This window comes from Loxodonta africana, chromosome 5 (assembly GCF_030014295.1).
Source record: "Loxodonta africana isolate mLoxAfr1 chromosome 5, mLoxAfr1.hap2, whole genome shotgun sequence".
In the NCBI taxonomy this organism is placed as follows: domain Eukaryota; kingdom Metazoa; phylum Chordata; class Mammalia; order Proboscidea; family Elephantidae; genus Loxodonta; species Loxodonta africana.
Genome location: NC_087346.1, coordinates 105984542 through 106000901, shown reverse-complemented (window position 1 = coordinate 106000901; position 16360 = coordinate 105984542). Strand labels below are relative to the sequence as shown.

Sequence of the window (16360 nt, the reverse complement as noted above, 5' to 3'; positions counted from 1 at the left end):
GTGTGTTCCACAGTTGGCCCCTGGCCTTGTTCTGACTGATGATATTGAGCTTTTCCATTGTCTCTTTCCACATGTGTAGTCAATTTGATTCCTGCGTATTCCATCTGGTGAGATCCACGTGTACAGTTGCCATTTATGTTGTTGAAAAAAGGCATTCACAATGAAGAATCATTAGAGTATCTTTATGAAGAAACTACTATTATTAGCCCTTTCTTACAGGGGAAGAAATAGGCACAGAGGGAAGTGACTTGCCCAAGGTCACACATAGTTAGTAGGGGGCAGAGCTGGGCTATATACTCGGAGACTCTGGCTCTAAGTCTATTCTGCTAACTTCTGTGCTAACTTCCCTCTCACTAAGGATTAAGAAAACAACAACAACATTCTGAATAAGACTCATAGTCCAAAGTTGATGTATCTGCCCATCTATCTATCCACCCACCCACCTGTCCACTAGGTGGTAAGCACTGAACTAGGCTCAAACAGAGATGCCGTCTCCAGCTTTGGCAGTACGTTCTTTAAGCTCCTGTGGCTACCTCTTGATCTCTGCCATCCCCCTCTCCTGACTGAGCAGAGGTATGAGGCCGCTGGAGGGCCAGATCTGTGGTGATGTTCTGGGAGTCATTGCTGGAGACCCAGCCTAGCTATTCCAGAGAGAGTTTACAGTACTTAATTCCTCGTATTAAATCACATTCTCCTTAAAATGATTACAGCAGTATCTGCTTTTTGCATCTAAACTGGGACTGACACATTTTCCTCAAAGGGTAACGGATGCAGGTTAAAAAAGAGATGTCTCTGCTATTAGCAGGAGCTTTGGTGGCACAATTGTTAAGAGCTTGGCTGCTAACCAAACGATCAGCAATTCAAATCCACCAGCCACTCCTTGGAAACCTTATGGGGCAGTTCTACTCTGTCCTATAGGGTCACTATGAGTTGGAATCAACTTTATGGCAACGGGTTTGGTTTTTCTCCTACCTGCAGGGAAAGTCGGAATGGCTCTGAGCGTTAGCTCCTATGTATCAGAGCAGGAGAGAGGTGCACTGGGAGGGAGGCTGGGATTGGTAGGGGGCTCTGATGATGCTGGGGTGGAGATTTAGGGGCTAGAGCCCAGATGCACAGCTCAGGTCAGGCCTGGAATAGGAACCCCGGGTTAGACAATATCTAATGCTTTCCTGGGTGCCCTGGGAGCCCAGGGCATCTCAACTTAGATTCCAGCATAGATTGCTTCCAGAGCCATGGGGCTGAGGGCCAAACTGGGAGAAGTGGTGGCTAAAAAGTTAGCCTAAGTCCATCTTCAAAACCAGACAGCTGGACTGTGACTTTAGTCTGGACACTGCACACACTTTGTGTCCCAACAAATCCTCCCATACTAAAGATGTATGTATTCAAGGTTCCTCCAACAAATATTTATTAGGCATCTACTATGTTGGGTACTATGTGTAAGATACCTCTATAGGTACTGAGGATATAGCAGAGAACAAAACAGATAAAAATCCCCGTCTTCACAGGGCTTATATCTGTAATTTAAAACTTCTTTAAATTTGAAAAATCTTGAAAAACTCCAACAGGTAGAAATTACCCATAATTCCATCAAAAACGCTCTCTCTATATATGTAAATGTAAAGCAAGAAGTCAGACTTCCTCTGTGCCAGTCCAATCTTTCTCTCCCCCCAATGAAGTAACCACTATAAAATTTTCCCCAATCTTTAAAGATTTATCAAATATATATACACATATGCCTTTTATTTTAATGTTATTACAAAAACGGAATAATGTTTTTCCAGAATGAGCTACATAGGTCTTTCTCACCTAAGAGATCCTGGACCTGTTTTAGTTTGAGTACCCTAAGAAGCATGCCTTGACACAGGGATTCAAATACAATCCCTGGTCAGTACATCTAGATCTATGACATGCATTTCACTATGTATCTGCATCATTATTTATTCAATTTCTTCAACATACACACATGCCCTCCTCCTACCCACCCCATTTCCCGCTCACTGACATTTAGGATTTTCAGTGAGTGTGCTGACATTATTGACTCACTATAAGGAAAGTATATGGAATAAGGAGAAGGGCCATTTTCCAAAGTCCATGGCTGTAGGACAGGGTTCTGAGGCTTAGAGAAATGAGTGTTGACAACAGGGAGATAAACTCTAGAAAGTTTACCATTGTCCTTCTCATGCCCCAAATTCATAACAAATACATGTTTATGTAAATTTGGTCAAATCAGTCACCACAATGATCACAAAAACGAAAGACCTCATTAATTTAGTGTTTCTTTCCCTTTGCCAACTATAGCAATCACTTGCTTCTTGGCATTCCTTAGTCTAATTTTATCATTTATCACCAGTTCTATCATGTCTTCTGAATTTGTTAAGATTACTGATTTTCTAAATGACAAAACTACATATGACTAATTTTCTGAGTGATTTTATCTGTATTTCTTGGTGGTGGTATTCTCAGATCCCTGAACAAAGGATGGGAATCCTATGTTTCTAAATTGAGTGCCAGTCTTTAGTATCTTGGTGGGTGATTTCAGATGACCATCAGCACCATCAATCCATATTTCTAGAGTTTCAATACAAACCATGATACGATGGACAGAGAAGGTTTTGTGTTGGCAGCAAAGACCACTCTATATGCCCCTAGTTACCTGTGTGTCTGTGGCAAGTCACTTGACCTTCCTGGATTTTGGGATAATAATATCTCTCTGGCTACTTAGTTGCTGTGAACATTAAAGGCAAAATCAAATGTAGAAGTGCTCTTCAAGTGTCAGCTACTATATGAATCTATGGGAGGAAGAACTTGGATTTTGCTGAACTATAGTGAATAAACTTAGCTCTCATGTATACACTCATCTTAAAGAGTCAGCATTTTGAATTTGAATTTCTCACTATGTCATAATCCCCACTAATAGCACATCTCCAAAAGACCTTTGCAAAAAGAGTGAATATTGCTGAAGATTCTGTGGGGAAATGAAGGAGATGATTCCTTTACCCATCACACAGCAAAACTTCATGATCTTTGCCATCAGAAGCATATGTTTTTTACCTAAAAGCTCATCTTTGTCCGCCAGGAACCTTAGTCCTCTCTTCTTCCTTATCCAGCAGAGACTCTCCAGCCTTGGTGGCTCTAGTCTTTCTTCACTCCTTAAGCTTCCCGTTGGGTCTTTCTCTGTCTCCTGTCCCTGTTTGGTTTGTGTGTTGACAGAGCAATTTCCCCTTTCTGGTACCTTCAATCTTGGATCCTTACATTACCTTCCTGTTCAATGGTCAAAATAGCCTCCTTAGATTCCCCTGCCCTCCTTAGAAAGCAGTGGAGGAATTCCAGATAACAAGTATGTTCCTCCAGGTGTAAACCATTTTCCTTGCCATAGTATCATCATGTACTCTTATCATTCTAATTGTTCAAATTGTTACGGACTCCAGAAACTTGGGAACCATCTATGTCCAGCCCCTCATTGGGCAGATGTAGTAATTTCCGGGGCTCAGAGAAGTGAAGGGACTTGCCTAAGGTTATATAAGTCTGTGACAAGGCCATAATTATAAAGCAGTGGCCGACTCCCAACCCAGTGCTTGTCCCATGGCATTAAACCTGGGGCACAAATGAATTGAGAGGCTTTCAGATTCAGTGGAACCCTGAACTTTGAACTGGATGGGAATTTGGAATTCATCTAGCCCAAATCCCTCATTTTAAAGAGGTTAAAGCTAAAACCTTTCCTTATATACCCAGAAGAAGTGAAAGAAGGAACACACAAACAGAAACCTGTACACCAGTGTCCACTGTAACACTTTTCCCAATAGCCAAAATGTGGAAACAACCGAACTGTCCATCAACAGATGAATGGATAAAGAAAATGTCGTAAATCAACACAATGGAATACTACTTAGCCATAAAGAGAAATGAAGTCCTGACGCATGCCACAACATGGACAAACCTTGAAAACAATATGCTGAGTGATCTCACTTATATGAAGTAAGCAAATATATGTTGTTATTGTTTTGGTAGCTGCTGTCGAGTAGATTCTGACTCATAGCAACCCCACATGTGAAGAGTAGAACTGCTTCATAGGGTTTTAAAGGCTGTGACCTTTTGAAAGAAGGTCACCAGTCTTGTCTTCTGAGGCGCCTCTGGGTGGGTTTGAATCACCAACATTTTGGCTTGTAGTTTAGTGCTTAATTGTTTGAGCTATCAAAAATTGTTAGTGGTTACCAAGGATGGGAGGGAGGAGGGAAGGGGGAGTCTTTGCTTAGGGCGCATTGAGTTTATGTTAATGGTGGTGGAATAATTTGGGAAAGCGTAGTGAAAATGGTTGCATAACATGAAGAAGGTAATCAATGCCGCTAAATTATACATGTAGAAATTATTGGGAAAAAAAAAATAAACAAAACCTGACACCTTTCTTGTAGTCGCAGAGTCTGGGTCCTAAAAATACAACACTGATTAGATGGTTACTTGAAAACATATGCACTTGCCTGGTGGGTGTGACTTCCAGGAACATATACAGACTTGAACTGTTTCATGAGCTCCCGAGCTCCAGCAACATCCCGAAGTGAACTCATGAGCTCATTCACAACACCTCGAGATTTGTGCAGTGTCAGGTTAACCGAAGAGTCACAGCCTGAAACAATCCAGAGATATTTTCTTGGGTGAGCAAATCTTTAAATTAAATTTTAATCATGACAGCTTGAGCACGATATAACACAGTCAGGATTCTTTTTAACCCTATTTTTTCCCTGGCTCTTCACCAACCAAAAAAAAAAAAAAATTTTTTTTTTTTCACCAACTGGACCGTTTCAATTCTCCACAAGCAACGAAACATATTGAGTGCAAATGCCTTCGACAGAAATAGAACTCAGAAGTGCTGGGATTGCAGCCATTGGCTTCAATCCCTAGACTGCAGAAGTTTCACAGACAGAAAGCTCCCCAGGGCCCATTATCCTCAGAACACAGCTTTGGGAAAATATGAGGCGACACAAAGGAAAATACAAGAGAGGGCTGTGATGGACCTCCCTTGTCTGGGTCCCTCCAACAGCTTCCATAAAATAGAACCGTAAGAATAAGAAAAATTTTAGAGTTGCTCCAATAGCAGAACTGACTGTGATAGGTGTCTGTCTCATGTGCAAACAAAACACGTGGCATTTTTTAAAAGGCAGCCATTTAAAGCTGATGATACACAAAGGTGGCCTAACAAGAAGAGAGCTCTCGGCAGTGAATCTATTTCTTTTTGAAACTTATGATAAATGAATTTATTCTCTATTTTGTTAAAAATTCATTCAAAACAGAAACAATCATGGATGAATTATAAATTTTAAAAAAATGCACAAAGATAAACAATGAGCATTCTTGGCTCTCAAATACTTCAGATACATTAACTCATTAATCCTCACAACAAGTGAACATTATTTTCTCCAGAGTCTCTGGGTAGTGCAAACTTAACATGCTTGACGCTAACTCAAAGGTTAGAGGTTTGAGTCCACCCAGAGGCGCCACAGAAGAAAACCCTGGTGATCTACTTCCAAAAAATCAGCCATTGAAAACCCTATGGGGCACAGTACTACCCTGACACACGTGGAGTTGCCATGAGTTGGAATCAACTTGATGGCAACCAGCATTATTTTTCCTGTTTTAAAGATGAGGAAACTCTGGTGCAGAGAGATTAAGTAACACCTGTGTAAGTTGACATTGCTAATGCCTTGCCTGTAACTTCACCTGTAGGTTTGGTGACTAGTTCCTGTGTACTCTGACTGCTTCCTACTAGTACCTACATATCTCTATCCCTTTTGTCTCTCTTTTTCTCTCTCTTCCTGTCTGACAGCTTTCTCTGGTTGGTGGAGCATGCTTGGCCTGCGTGTGGGGTAGGCTGGAAGAACTGAGGAGTCAACACTCTCAGGAACAAGCCATATTTTCATCTCTTCAGGGGAGAATTCTGTAGTCTGCATGGTCTTTCAGGGAGGTCCCAGAAGGACTGAGACCCAGTTGCCCACAAGAATAACTCACTCATTAGCTGTTGTTGTTGGGTGCCATTGAGTTGATTTCAACTGATAACGACCCTAAGTGACATAGTAGAACTGCTCCATAGGTTTAATCTTTATGGGAGCAGTTCACCAGGTCTTTTCTTGTGCGGAATCCCTGGGTGCATTCGAACGGCCAACCTTTCAGTTAGCAGCTGAGCGCTTAATCACTTGTGCCATCAGGCTTCCTAGCCCTTTTCTTCCTTCCCTGCCTCACTTCCCTGCTTCTTGACTGTGCTTCCCAGGAAATTTTCCCAAATACAGTATTTGTACCCAAATCCTTGTCCAAGATACTAGAACTTCCATAGGGATTTGAACCCAGGCAGTCTAGAGTCAGAGCAGGTACACATTTTATTTTATTTTTTTGGAGCAGCTTTATTGAGATATAATTCATGTACCATACAATTTACCCATTTAAAGTATTCAATTCAATAGCTTTTAGCATATTTACATAGTTGTGTAACCATCACCAGGAGCAATTTTAGAACATTTTCATCACCCCAATAAGAAACACTGTATCCTTTAGTAGTCATTCACCATTACCCCACCCAGCCTAGGCAACCACTAATCTACTTTCTGGAAAGTTATGGCTTCTCATTCATTCATGTGGCTCCCTTCCTTAAACTCTTTTAAGCCATTTTAAGATATGAGAAATTACATCACTTATATATAGGAGTTGTGTAGTATTTATTACCCTTTCAAATTAAAGGCATGAAAACAAGGAGAAAGAAAACACTATTAGCTCTAATATCATATATATTAATTCCTTCAAAAGATAATCCTCATTCAATTCCTTCAAAAGACAAACCAGCTAATATTGTTTAAAGTAATTTATTTTCTACAGAACAGCAAGAGTCATCCAATTTTCCATATGGTTTATTTCAAGTTTTTGGAAAGTGAGGAGTATGATGTTTATCCATTGGGCTGAGTGGGATAGAATTATCTACGAAATTATGGATTATTTATTGAAAATTATAAACTATATATAGAAATTAATTAAACAAAGGCTGAGTAATTACAAAAGTTTAGGCCAACTGTTTCATAGAAATATTTGAAGATTGCTGGTAAATTGAACTCAAATGAACCCAAAAGAAAAATAAGGCTGTCAAAGAAACTGCTGGGGGGGGGGGGGGGCAGAAAAAAAGTCTTAAAGTTCACAAGCAAAGTAAAACTTTCCTGAAAAAGTCAATTATTTCCATTGTTCAAACCAACTGTCCAAATGCAACTTGTTATTAACCCTTTCCAATTTGTCTGTTATCCTCAAACCAAATGCTCTATAATGTACATGTCTCTGGAACACCAGGTCAAATAGAACTGATATTTTACTCTTGAACCTGAAGAAAACAGAAATCTTCACAATTGGGCCCATAAAAATAATATCATGATAAACGAAGAAAAAATTGAAGTTGTCAAAGATTTCATTCTACTTGGATCAACAATCAATGCTTGTGGAAGAAGTAGTCAAGAAATCAAATGACATATTGTATTGGGCAAATCCGTGGCAAACGATCTGTTCAAAAATCTTAAAAAGCAAAGATGTCACTTTATGGTGTACCTGACCCAAGCCATGGTATTTTTCAATTCCCTCATATGCATGTGAAAGCTAGACAATGAAAAAGGAAGACCAAAGAAGAACATGCCCATTTGAATTGTAGTGTTGGCAAAGAATATTGAATATACCATGGACTGCCAGACAAACAAACAAATCTATCCTGGAGGACATTCAGCCAGAATGCTCCTTGGAAGCAAGGATGGTGAGACTTTGTCTCACTTACTTTGGACATATCATCATGAGGGACCAATTGCTACAGAAGGACTTCATGCTTGGTAAAGTAGAGGGTCATCAAAAAAAAAAAAAAAAAAAGGGGGAGACCATCAATAAGATGGATTGGCACAGTGGATGCAACAATGGGCTCAAACATAGCGATGACTGTGAGGATTGTGCAGGACCGGGCAACATTTAGTTTTGTTATACATAAGGTTGCTATGAGTTGGAGCCAACTTGATGGTACCTAACAACAACAAGCGTTTCTCATGATTACCTCAATCTTTACCAAAAGTAAGATTTATATTCACTTATCAAAATTCTATATTGAATGTTATACTCTTCAGAATGTTTCCAAAGTGTTAGAAATGTTTCCAATTCTTTGTATAAAAAAGATTTTTTTTCCATTTAGGAGAAGGCTGGGATGTCTCTGATTTGGTTTGGGATGTCTCTGATTTGCTTGGGAGTTTCAGTGGCTTAGGCAGAGGTAATGTCAGCAAGTTGGGGCAAACACTTTGGTCAGTCTCTCTATTTGTTCTGCTCATTAGCTGGGAGAGCATTTTAGCTGGCCACACTGATTTCCGCTCTTGCTATTGGCAGCGTTACATTTTTTCATGTTTACATACGACGTCTATGGCCACATGATTTATTCAAGTTACAATTCATTTTTCAAGTTTGTAAAAATAAAACAAAAGAAGTAAAGCAAAAAGGGTAATAAAGATGAAAAGTGGAAGAAGAAGGCAGGGCAACAAAGTGGAAGTGAGCAAAGGAGGAAGAAAGCAGAATCATAAATTAAATGAGGAACGAAAAGCAGAAGTTATTGAAGTGTGCATGTATTCATTCAAAAAACCTTTAATGACCCCCTAATATGTGCTCAGGATGGTGGGAATACAATAATACTAATTAAGAGGTTCCAGCTTAAAGCTTTCAAAGGTTGCCCACGGATTTCAGTATAAAATGAAACTACTGAGCAAAACCTTTATAACTCCCTTCACACTTGTGGAGGTTTCCTGGGACTGCAAATGGTTAAGCACTCAGCTACTAACCAAAAGGTGGGTGGTTTGAACCCACACAGAGGAGCCTCAGAAGAAAGGCCTGGTGATCTACTTCTGAAAAGTCACAGCCATGAAAACTCTACGGATTTCTTCGCTTACCACTGTCCCTCTGCACTTCTCCTAAAGCAATTCCCTTGCCGTTGTTGGAGTGGATGGTGCTTTCTCACACTCTTGCCGTTGCCATTGCACCTGCTGCTTCCTCTGGTTCACTGCCCCCTTCTCTCTTTCTGGCCTAATTTTTATTTGTCCTTCAGCATTGGTGACACCTCCTTCAGGAAACCTTCTCTGAGAGCTCCAAACTGAGCTTCTGCAGTACTTGCACCTATCTAGATCAGAGCAGGGTATTGTAATTGTCTTCTTCCAGAGGAGGAGCTAGAAAACTGCAGCCCATGGGTGAAAGCTGGACCATCATCTGCAAGCTAAGAATAGTTTGTACATTCTTAAATGGTTGAAAAAAAAAATGAAAAGAATAATATTTTGTGACCCATAATTGTAGGAAAATCAAATTTTAGAGTCCATAAATAAAGCATTATTGGCACACAGCCATGACCATTTGGCTGCTTTCGTGCTGCAATGGCAAAGTTGCATATTTGCCATGGAGATAACTTGGCCCTCAAAGCCTAAAATATTAACTATCTTACCCTTTACAGACAAAGTTTATTGATACCTGCCCTAGAACATAATTATTCTCCCAGAATATCAGGGACTTGACTTGTTCTAGATGGATGCCATTTCTGGAGTTTAGAAATCTTAGTACCAAAGAGGTCATTGAGAACAGAGAATAAGAGAGAGAGGAGAGGGGAAGAGAGGAGAGGAGAGGAGAGGGGAGGACAGGGGAGGGGAGAAGAGGGGACGAGAGAGGGGTTGCTTAGCAAATATATTTGTAAACTTGCAATTCATTCTTTAAAGTTGCTGTTTCTATCATCTGTAACAGACTAATACAGAACATAACCTGTTTTGCCTCTCAGTTTCCTCATCTGTATGACAGAGATAATAGTCTAATTGATAGAATTATTGAAAAAACTGGATAAAATAATGGAGAAAGTATTTTATGAATGGAAGGCATTATAATTATTGTTGGTGAAGGAAATCTATAGCTTCTGAGAACATCAGACTCAGTCTTGGAAAATTTCATATTGAAGGTCATGTTTTACACTCCACTACTGAACAATAATTCAGGGGAAAGATATTTTTAATCTCCATTTTTCAGAGGTGAGAAATGTGGATCAGAGAGGATAAATGACTCGTGTAGTAAGATGACATCATGTCTCTGGCAGAGCCAGGGTTCAAATATGTCTCTGGCTGCAGACTCCTGCAGACACTGCCTCTCCCCGTGCAGAATCTCACTTGTGAATGCAGCTCTTTCAAATTCTTGCAATTAATAGATAGGGCACAAAAGCTACTAAAAGGGATGGATTCTTTTCCGTAATAATAATAATAGCTCTGCCAGGCACTATCCTAAGACGTTTATACGTACTAACTCATTTCACCTCCACAGTAACCCGATATGGTCGGTACTATCATTATCCCCATTTTGCAGATGAGGGAATTTTGCCATAGAGAAATAACACAAGGCCACTCAACTACTAAGTGCTAAAGCTAAGACTCAAATCCTTGGAGTCTAACTCAAGTTGGTCCTGTTAACCACAATATCCTATTGTCTTACACATGTGCTAAGACTATACATATAAAAGATGCATAAAACACTCAATTTACCCTTAAAATTGAAGAAATGCTTTTAAAATGGAGTGAGTGGCAAATGCCTTTCTTTCTGGGACAACCTGGCCTGTCTCTGGGGGTAGATGCCAACAGTGTGGTTGGCAGCTAGCCCCCAGGCTTGTCTTTTTCAGCTACACAAGGTGTGAGGTAGACCAGGCCTGGCCGCCTAGCCTCCTGTGAATCTCTGCTCTGTGAGGTGCTGTATTCAGTTACTTCTAATAAGCCCCTGACAGCCCGTTCCATTAAGCCAGCTTATGAGATAACAGTGTTTTGTAAGGGAAATCTAAGTGTACAATTCCAGTCACTTCTCACTTAATCCACTTAGTTAAATAGATAATAAACCAGGAGCTGATCCTAGCCTTTTAGCCAAGCACGGTCTGGGTACTTCGATTCCCTACTGCTTGATAAGAGAGGCCCTCAGTCCTCCAGGGTCCCCTGTGGTCTTCCAAAATGGGGGGCGAGGGGTGACTCATGCTCCTGCTATTTCTTTTTCTGGAGGGCTTGAAGATCTCTTGGGGAAGGGTCTACTTAATTCTAGGAGCAAGAAAACAGGGCTTTTGTGTCCATGCCTGCCCGCCCTCCATTCCCCTTCTCTGCTTACTGAAGTCACTTTATTTCAGCAGGGCGAGAACAGTGGTTTCCATGGCTCAGTACTCCGCAGGGACCCACATTTCCAGCAACAACAAAGTTCAAATGGCAAGTAGGCTGAATAGCTTAACAGTTCTCCTGGGATGGCCGAGATGAAGCCATACTCCCTACTCCAGTCATTCTCTTCCACTTGGTTCTCTCGGCGAGGAGGCTTGAATCTTTCTGGTGTTTGGGGCGCCATTTCACAAGAACCTAGTTGCCACAAGTCTGGCTTTTTCCCTTAGGCATTCAGCAAAATGAAGCTTCTCACATTGGGAGGCTGGTGTGTCTAAGAGCTGAAGTAGCCCTGCCCTAAGGTTTTCCACTATGCACATGTACACGTGCACTTATGCACACTCGTTAATGCAGGCCAAAAAGAAAGAATGCTCCTTGTGTGGCTGGATAAGGTGGGGGCAGGAGGAGGACATGGCTGGAATAGGATATGAAATGCCTCCCTATTTACTGATATTATTCTCCTTATAGTTCTAAAGGCCCTTCACATCTGTTTGGTAAAAGCTAGGGTCAAAAAATATAATTTGATCCATACGATGGAACATTATCCAGCCATACAAAGGAATAAAGTACTGATGCATGCTACAACAACATTATGCTGAGTGAAAGAAGCCAGATATAGAAAGGTTATATATTGTAATTCCATTCATATAAGATATTCAAAATAGGTAAATCTACAGAGACAGAAAGCAGATTAGTGGTTACCTGGGGTTGGGAGAAAGGAGAAAGAGGGAGGGACTGCTTAAGGGGTTTCTTTTGGGGTGATGAAAATGTATTAGAACTAGATGGAGGTAGTGGTTGCACATTTTGCGTGTCCTAAATGCCACTAAATTGTACATTTTAGAATGGCTAATTTTGTGTTATATGAGTTTTTACCTATATATATATGTATATATCCCCACCCCCAGTGCCGTCAGGTCATATATGTGTGTGTATACATACATACATATATATATATGTATATATATATAATTTGAGCCTGTTCAAGACCATTCTCTCATCTGGACCAAAGTTACCCAGGGCTGGTCTCCTCACTCTTCTACTGGTCCAGAGGCTGAGAACATTGGACCCACTTTTGAGTTTGCATCGTTGCCCTCTGCCTCTCAGCAAACCCCAAGCAGCAGGGGACCCACCTCCACGGGCTCCTGGGGCAGACAGAAAAAAGGTCAGCTTGGGGGTGTGACATGCCAGAAAGGGCTGGGCAGTGAGAGGTCATGAACCCCTCATCCATCCCGCAGCGTAACAATGCCTTTTCTTTCCAAAGAATTGTTTTTAAAGGGGAACCTTTCCTGTATCTCTCGATAAATGTTCGGCAAATGGAGACAAAACTACACGAAATGAAAAACCAAACAAATCTCAGCAAGTGGATTCACATCTGAAATCTTTTTGTGAAGCTGACCATATAAGACCACTCTTTAACAGGGCAGTCTTGGTAAGTGCTGAAATAAATCTACAATAGAGGCCTCTTTTCAAATGTGATTGGGACCAATAGGTGATTATTTAATTGAAAAGTCATTGAAAGATAGAGATAGTGAAAAATTACACACACAAATACAAACACACACGCAAAGTAAACATTTTGTTTTAAAGGAAAACATACACAAGTACTTTCATTCACCAATCGTTTGATGAAAGGCCAAGGCCTTTGCTTTGAGTACTGTCTGCTGATTAGGATCGTCTTTCTTCTTCGTTTTTTTTTTTTTCTTCTTAAGCCATTATGTACCATTTAGGATTTCCAATTTTAGTCCACTTAAAGTAGAACAAGAACTTAAAGACACTTTTAGCACAATCTGAGTGCAGAATTCTTCTAGATTATAATGTTTCTTTTTTCTTCAAACTTTCACAGTTGCCTTGTTCACACCTATCCCAAAAGTGTTTTTTTAAATGACTCATCTTTACTAAGTCTTTCAAAGACAATCAGTTTCATTTTTACTTTGACACTATTCTTTTTGAATTCTTATTTTCACAAGTATGCAAAACACTGAATTAAATATCGCGACTTAATAACAAGTACAGCTGGCATAAGGCGGTCCCATAAGTTCTATTTGGGAACAAATAAAACTGACTTCAGAAGGACACAACTCCATTGGGCACAGCAGATGTGCATGGGTGCAGAGAAACCGCTTTAGCGTTATGAGGGGTCAGAGTTACTTTTGGCATTTGTTGTTGTTAGGTGCTGTCCAGTCGGTTCCGACTCATAGCGACCCTATGCACAACAGAACAAAACACTGCCCAGTCCTGTGCCACCCTTACGATTGTTGCTATGCTTGAACCCATTGTTGCAGCCACTGTGGCATTAGTTGTTATATTTTATAGAGGGACTGCAGAATGTCAGTTATTCCAGTGAATAGGTTACATGGAGGCTGGTTAAGAACATACACATATATATACACATGCATATTTAAAATATATGTATGCCTATTTGTTGTTGTTAGGTGCCATTGAGTTAGTTCCAATTATAGTGACCCTATGTACAACGGAACAAAACACTGCCTGGTCCTGTGCCATTTTCACAGTCATTGCTATGCTTGAGCCCATTGTTGTAGCCACCGTGTCAATCCATCTCACCTTGAGGGTCTTCCTCTCTTTCACTGACCCTCTGCTCACCAAGCATGATGTCCTTCTCCAGAAACTGGTCCCTCCTGATAAACGTGTCCAAGGTAAGTGAGATGAAGTCTCACCAACCTCACTTCCAAGGAGCATTCTGGTTGTACTTCTTCCAAGACAGATTTGTTTGTTCTTCTGGCAGTCCATGGTATATTCCATATTCTTTGCCAACACATATGTATATGTGTACATATATAAAATGTGGCACTTCAGAAAATGAACGTATACATACATACATATATGTATGTATGTGTATATATGTATATACGTTCACACCCATTTTCTGAGGTTCCGTATTTATCCTACCCAGGCAGTTGTATTTATGTCATCAACCTAATCAACCTAATGTTTAATGACTTTGTGTCTTCACACATACATATTCAGGTCTTGAGAGTGGATTTCCTCCTCCATCGAAGAATTCTTGATCTATATACCACATGGCAGGGGCTCCTCAATAGGTGTGGAGGTAATAATATAAATATTCTTGGATGAATGTGTTAGTAAGGCTGGCCTAACAAAGAAAATCAGAGTCAGAAATACCCAGAGGCGGCCACAAAGGGCCCAAGACCTGTAGGCATTCACCGAGGCTCACCACTTCCTGAGGTTGCCTTCATGAATCCGCCCTCTAGCTTCCAATCTGCACGGATTCCATGGGCCCACTGTTTACTGAATCCCACTCCACACCCTGGAGTGTGGCCTACAGTTACTGCTCAAATGATGAAGGACAAGAGAGGAGAGGGGAGGTGGCAATAAGTTCCAGCAAGAGCAGGGACTCTCCTTGAGTCACTGCTGGTCCTTAGCACTGTGTCTGGCACACAGAAGGTACCCACTAGCTAGCTCTTGAATGAATGAATGGGGAAAATAGAGAGGTTACAGAAAAAAAGAGCTGGACCAAGGGAGCTGTAAAACAGCGGCACAGATTTTCCTGAGCAGCTGATAATCTATCACTGCAGGGAATTTCAAACAAAGAGCTCCCAGATGGTTGTGAGCAACTGCAGCCTACTTGGGAAAGTGGATAAACTCCCAAAAAGGCTACTTTAGAAGAGCAACCTCAATTGGCTGTATATATTCTGTTTGTTTACTAAGCAAAACTAAACTCTACATGGTTTAAGTATACATACATATGTGATAACGTTGTTTTTAAAAATCAAGAGATGATAAACCTGAACGTCAGAACAGTGATCTCCCCTACAGGGGGGAAGATGGGCAAGCAAAGGGACAGGACAGGGAAGAACGCAGATAGCTGCTGGTTATTGGTAAGAGTCTAGTCGGTTTGGGTGGTGGGTTCATGGATGTTCACTATATAACTATTCTTTATAACATATATATCATATAACCTTTTATATGTCTCAACTATCATAAAAAACAAAACAAAAACCAGTCCCACTACTTTCTAAGCCTCCAGCAAATTTAACTTTTAAAAATAGCTGATAAAAGGAACAAGTGACGGCTGCAAGCTACTATTATTAGGCAGGTTTGGGCTGTGTGGTGGACATGGAAAGACTTGTTACATTCGAGAGAGAATGTGACATACTTGCACATGGCTGCCCAGATTTTAGCCCAAGCTCTGAGGCTTTTTGTGAAAAATCATGTGGTAGGGAATTCTGGAGGAAGGAGACCCAGCAGGAATACACCTCATGACCTGCATTTCTAAAGGTAGGATTGCATGGCAGGATGCAAAGTCAAGTTACCAGTGAGGTAAGCTGTCAGGTACGCAGGCAGTAAGGAGTCCTGGTGGCGCAATGGTTAAGTGCTTGGCTGCTAAGCAAAATTGGAGGTTTGAACTCACAAGTGGCTCTGTGGGAGAAAAGACCGGGCAGTCTGCTCCTGTAAGATTACAGCCTAGGAAGCCCTATGAAACGGTTCTACACTGTCACATGGGGTCGCTATGAGTTGCAATCAACTCAATGGCACACAACAACACAGACAGTTGGGCAATCAGGCCCTTGATCCTGAATGCCTGTGCTACTTCAGAAAGCGATACCTCAGCCCAACCAAACCAAACCCATTGCTGTCATGTTGATTCTGACTCATAGCCACCCTATAGGACAGAGCAGAACTGCCTCCGTAGGGTTTCCAAGGAGCTACTGGTGGATTTGAACTGCCAACCCTTTGGTCAGCAGCTATAGCTCTCAACCATTGCACCACCAGGGCTCCAGAAAGTGACAAGAAGGCAGTAAAATAGACAATCATGGATTGTCTCAAAAACAATAAAATAGCCCCAAGTATCACCAAAAATTTCCTCAAAGATGTTTTTTAAAAAAAAAAATCTCTCCAATGTAGCTCCTCTAACTGCCGAAGCAGTAATAAAACGTTCTTTATCTTGTGATTTTAGGTAGCTAAATAAAAGAGGTATCAAGCAGAACATAAGAACTTTGCACAAAGAGTTGTGATACTGTATCATATTAAGTAATACAATTTCATACATTGGTTTCTGTGTTGTCCTAGTAAATCAACCTAAATACACCTTAGTCAGATCCTAAAACTCAGCATTTGAGTAACTGAAATATGATGTTGAAGGCTATTTCTTTTAAAAGGTTTATTGTTGTTGTTAGTTGTCA

General features: G+C 40.8%; 1 protein-coding gene across 2 annotated transcripts in view; it reads right to left on the bottom strand.

The window, feature by feature from the left end:
* The window catches only part of SCFD2 (sec1 family domain containing 2), a 551019-nt gene that overhangs the window by 60589 nt on the left and 474070 nt on the right, over positions 1 to 16360 (bottom strand). For both annotated transcript variants that reach the window (XM_064285817.1, XM_003415876.4), the window contains exon 6: positions 4476 to 4621. In XM_064285817.1, coding sequence (XP_064141887.1) covers positions 4476 to 4621 — 146 coding nt within the window. The remainder of the gene's footprint in view (positions 1 to 4475; positions 4622 to 16360) is intronic.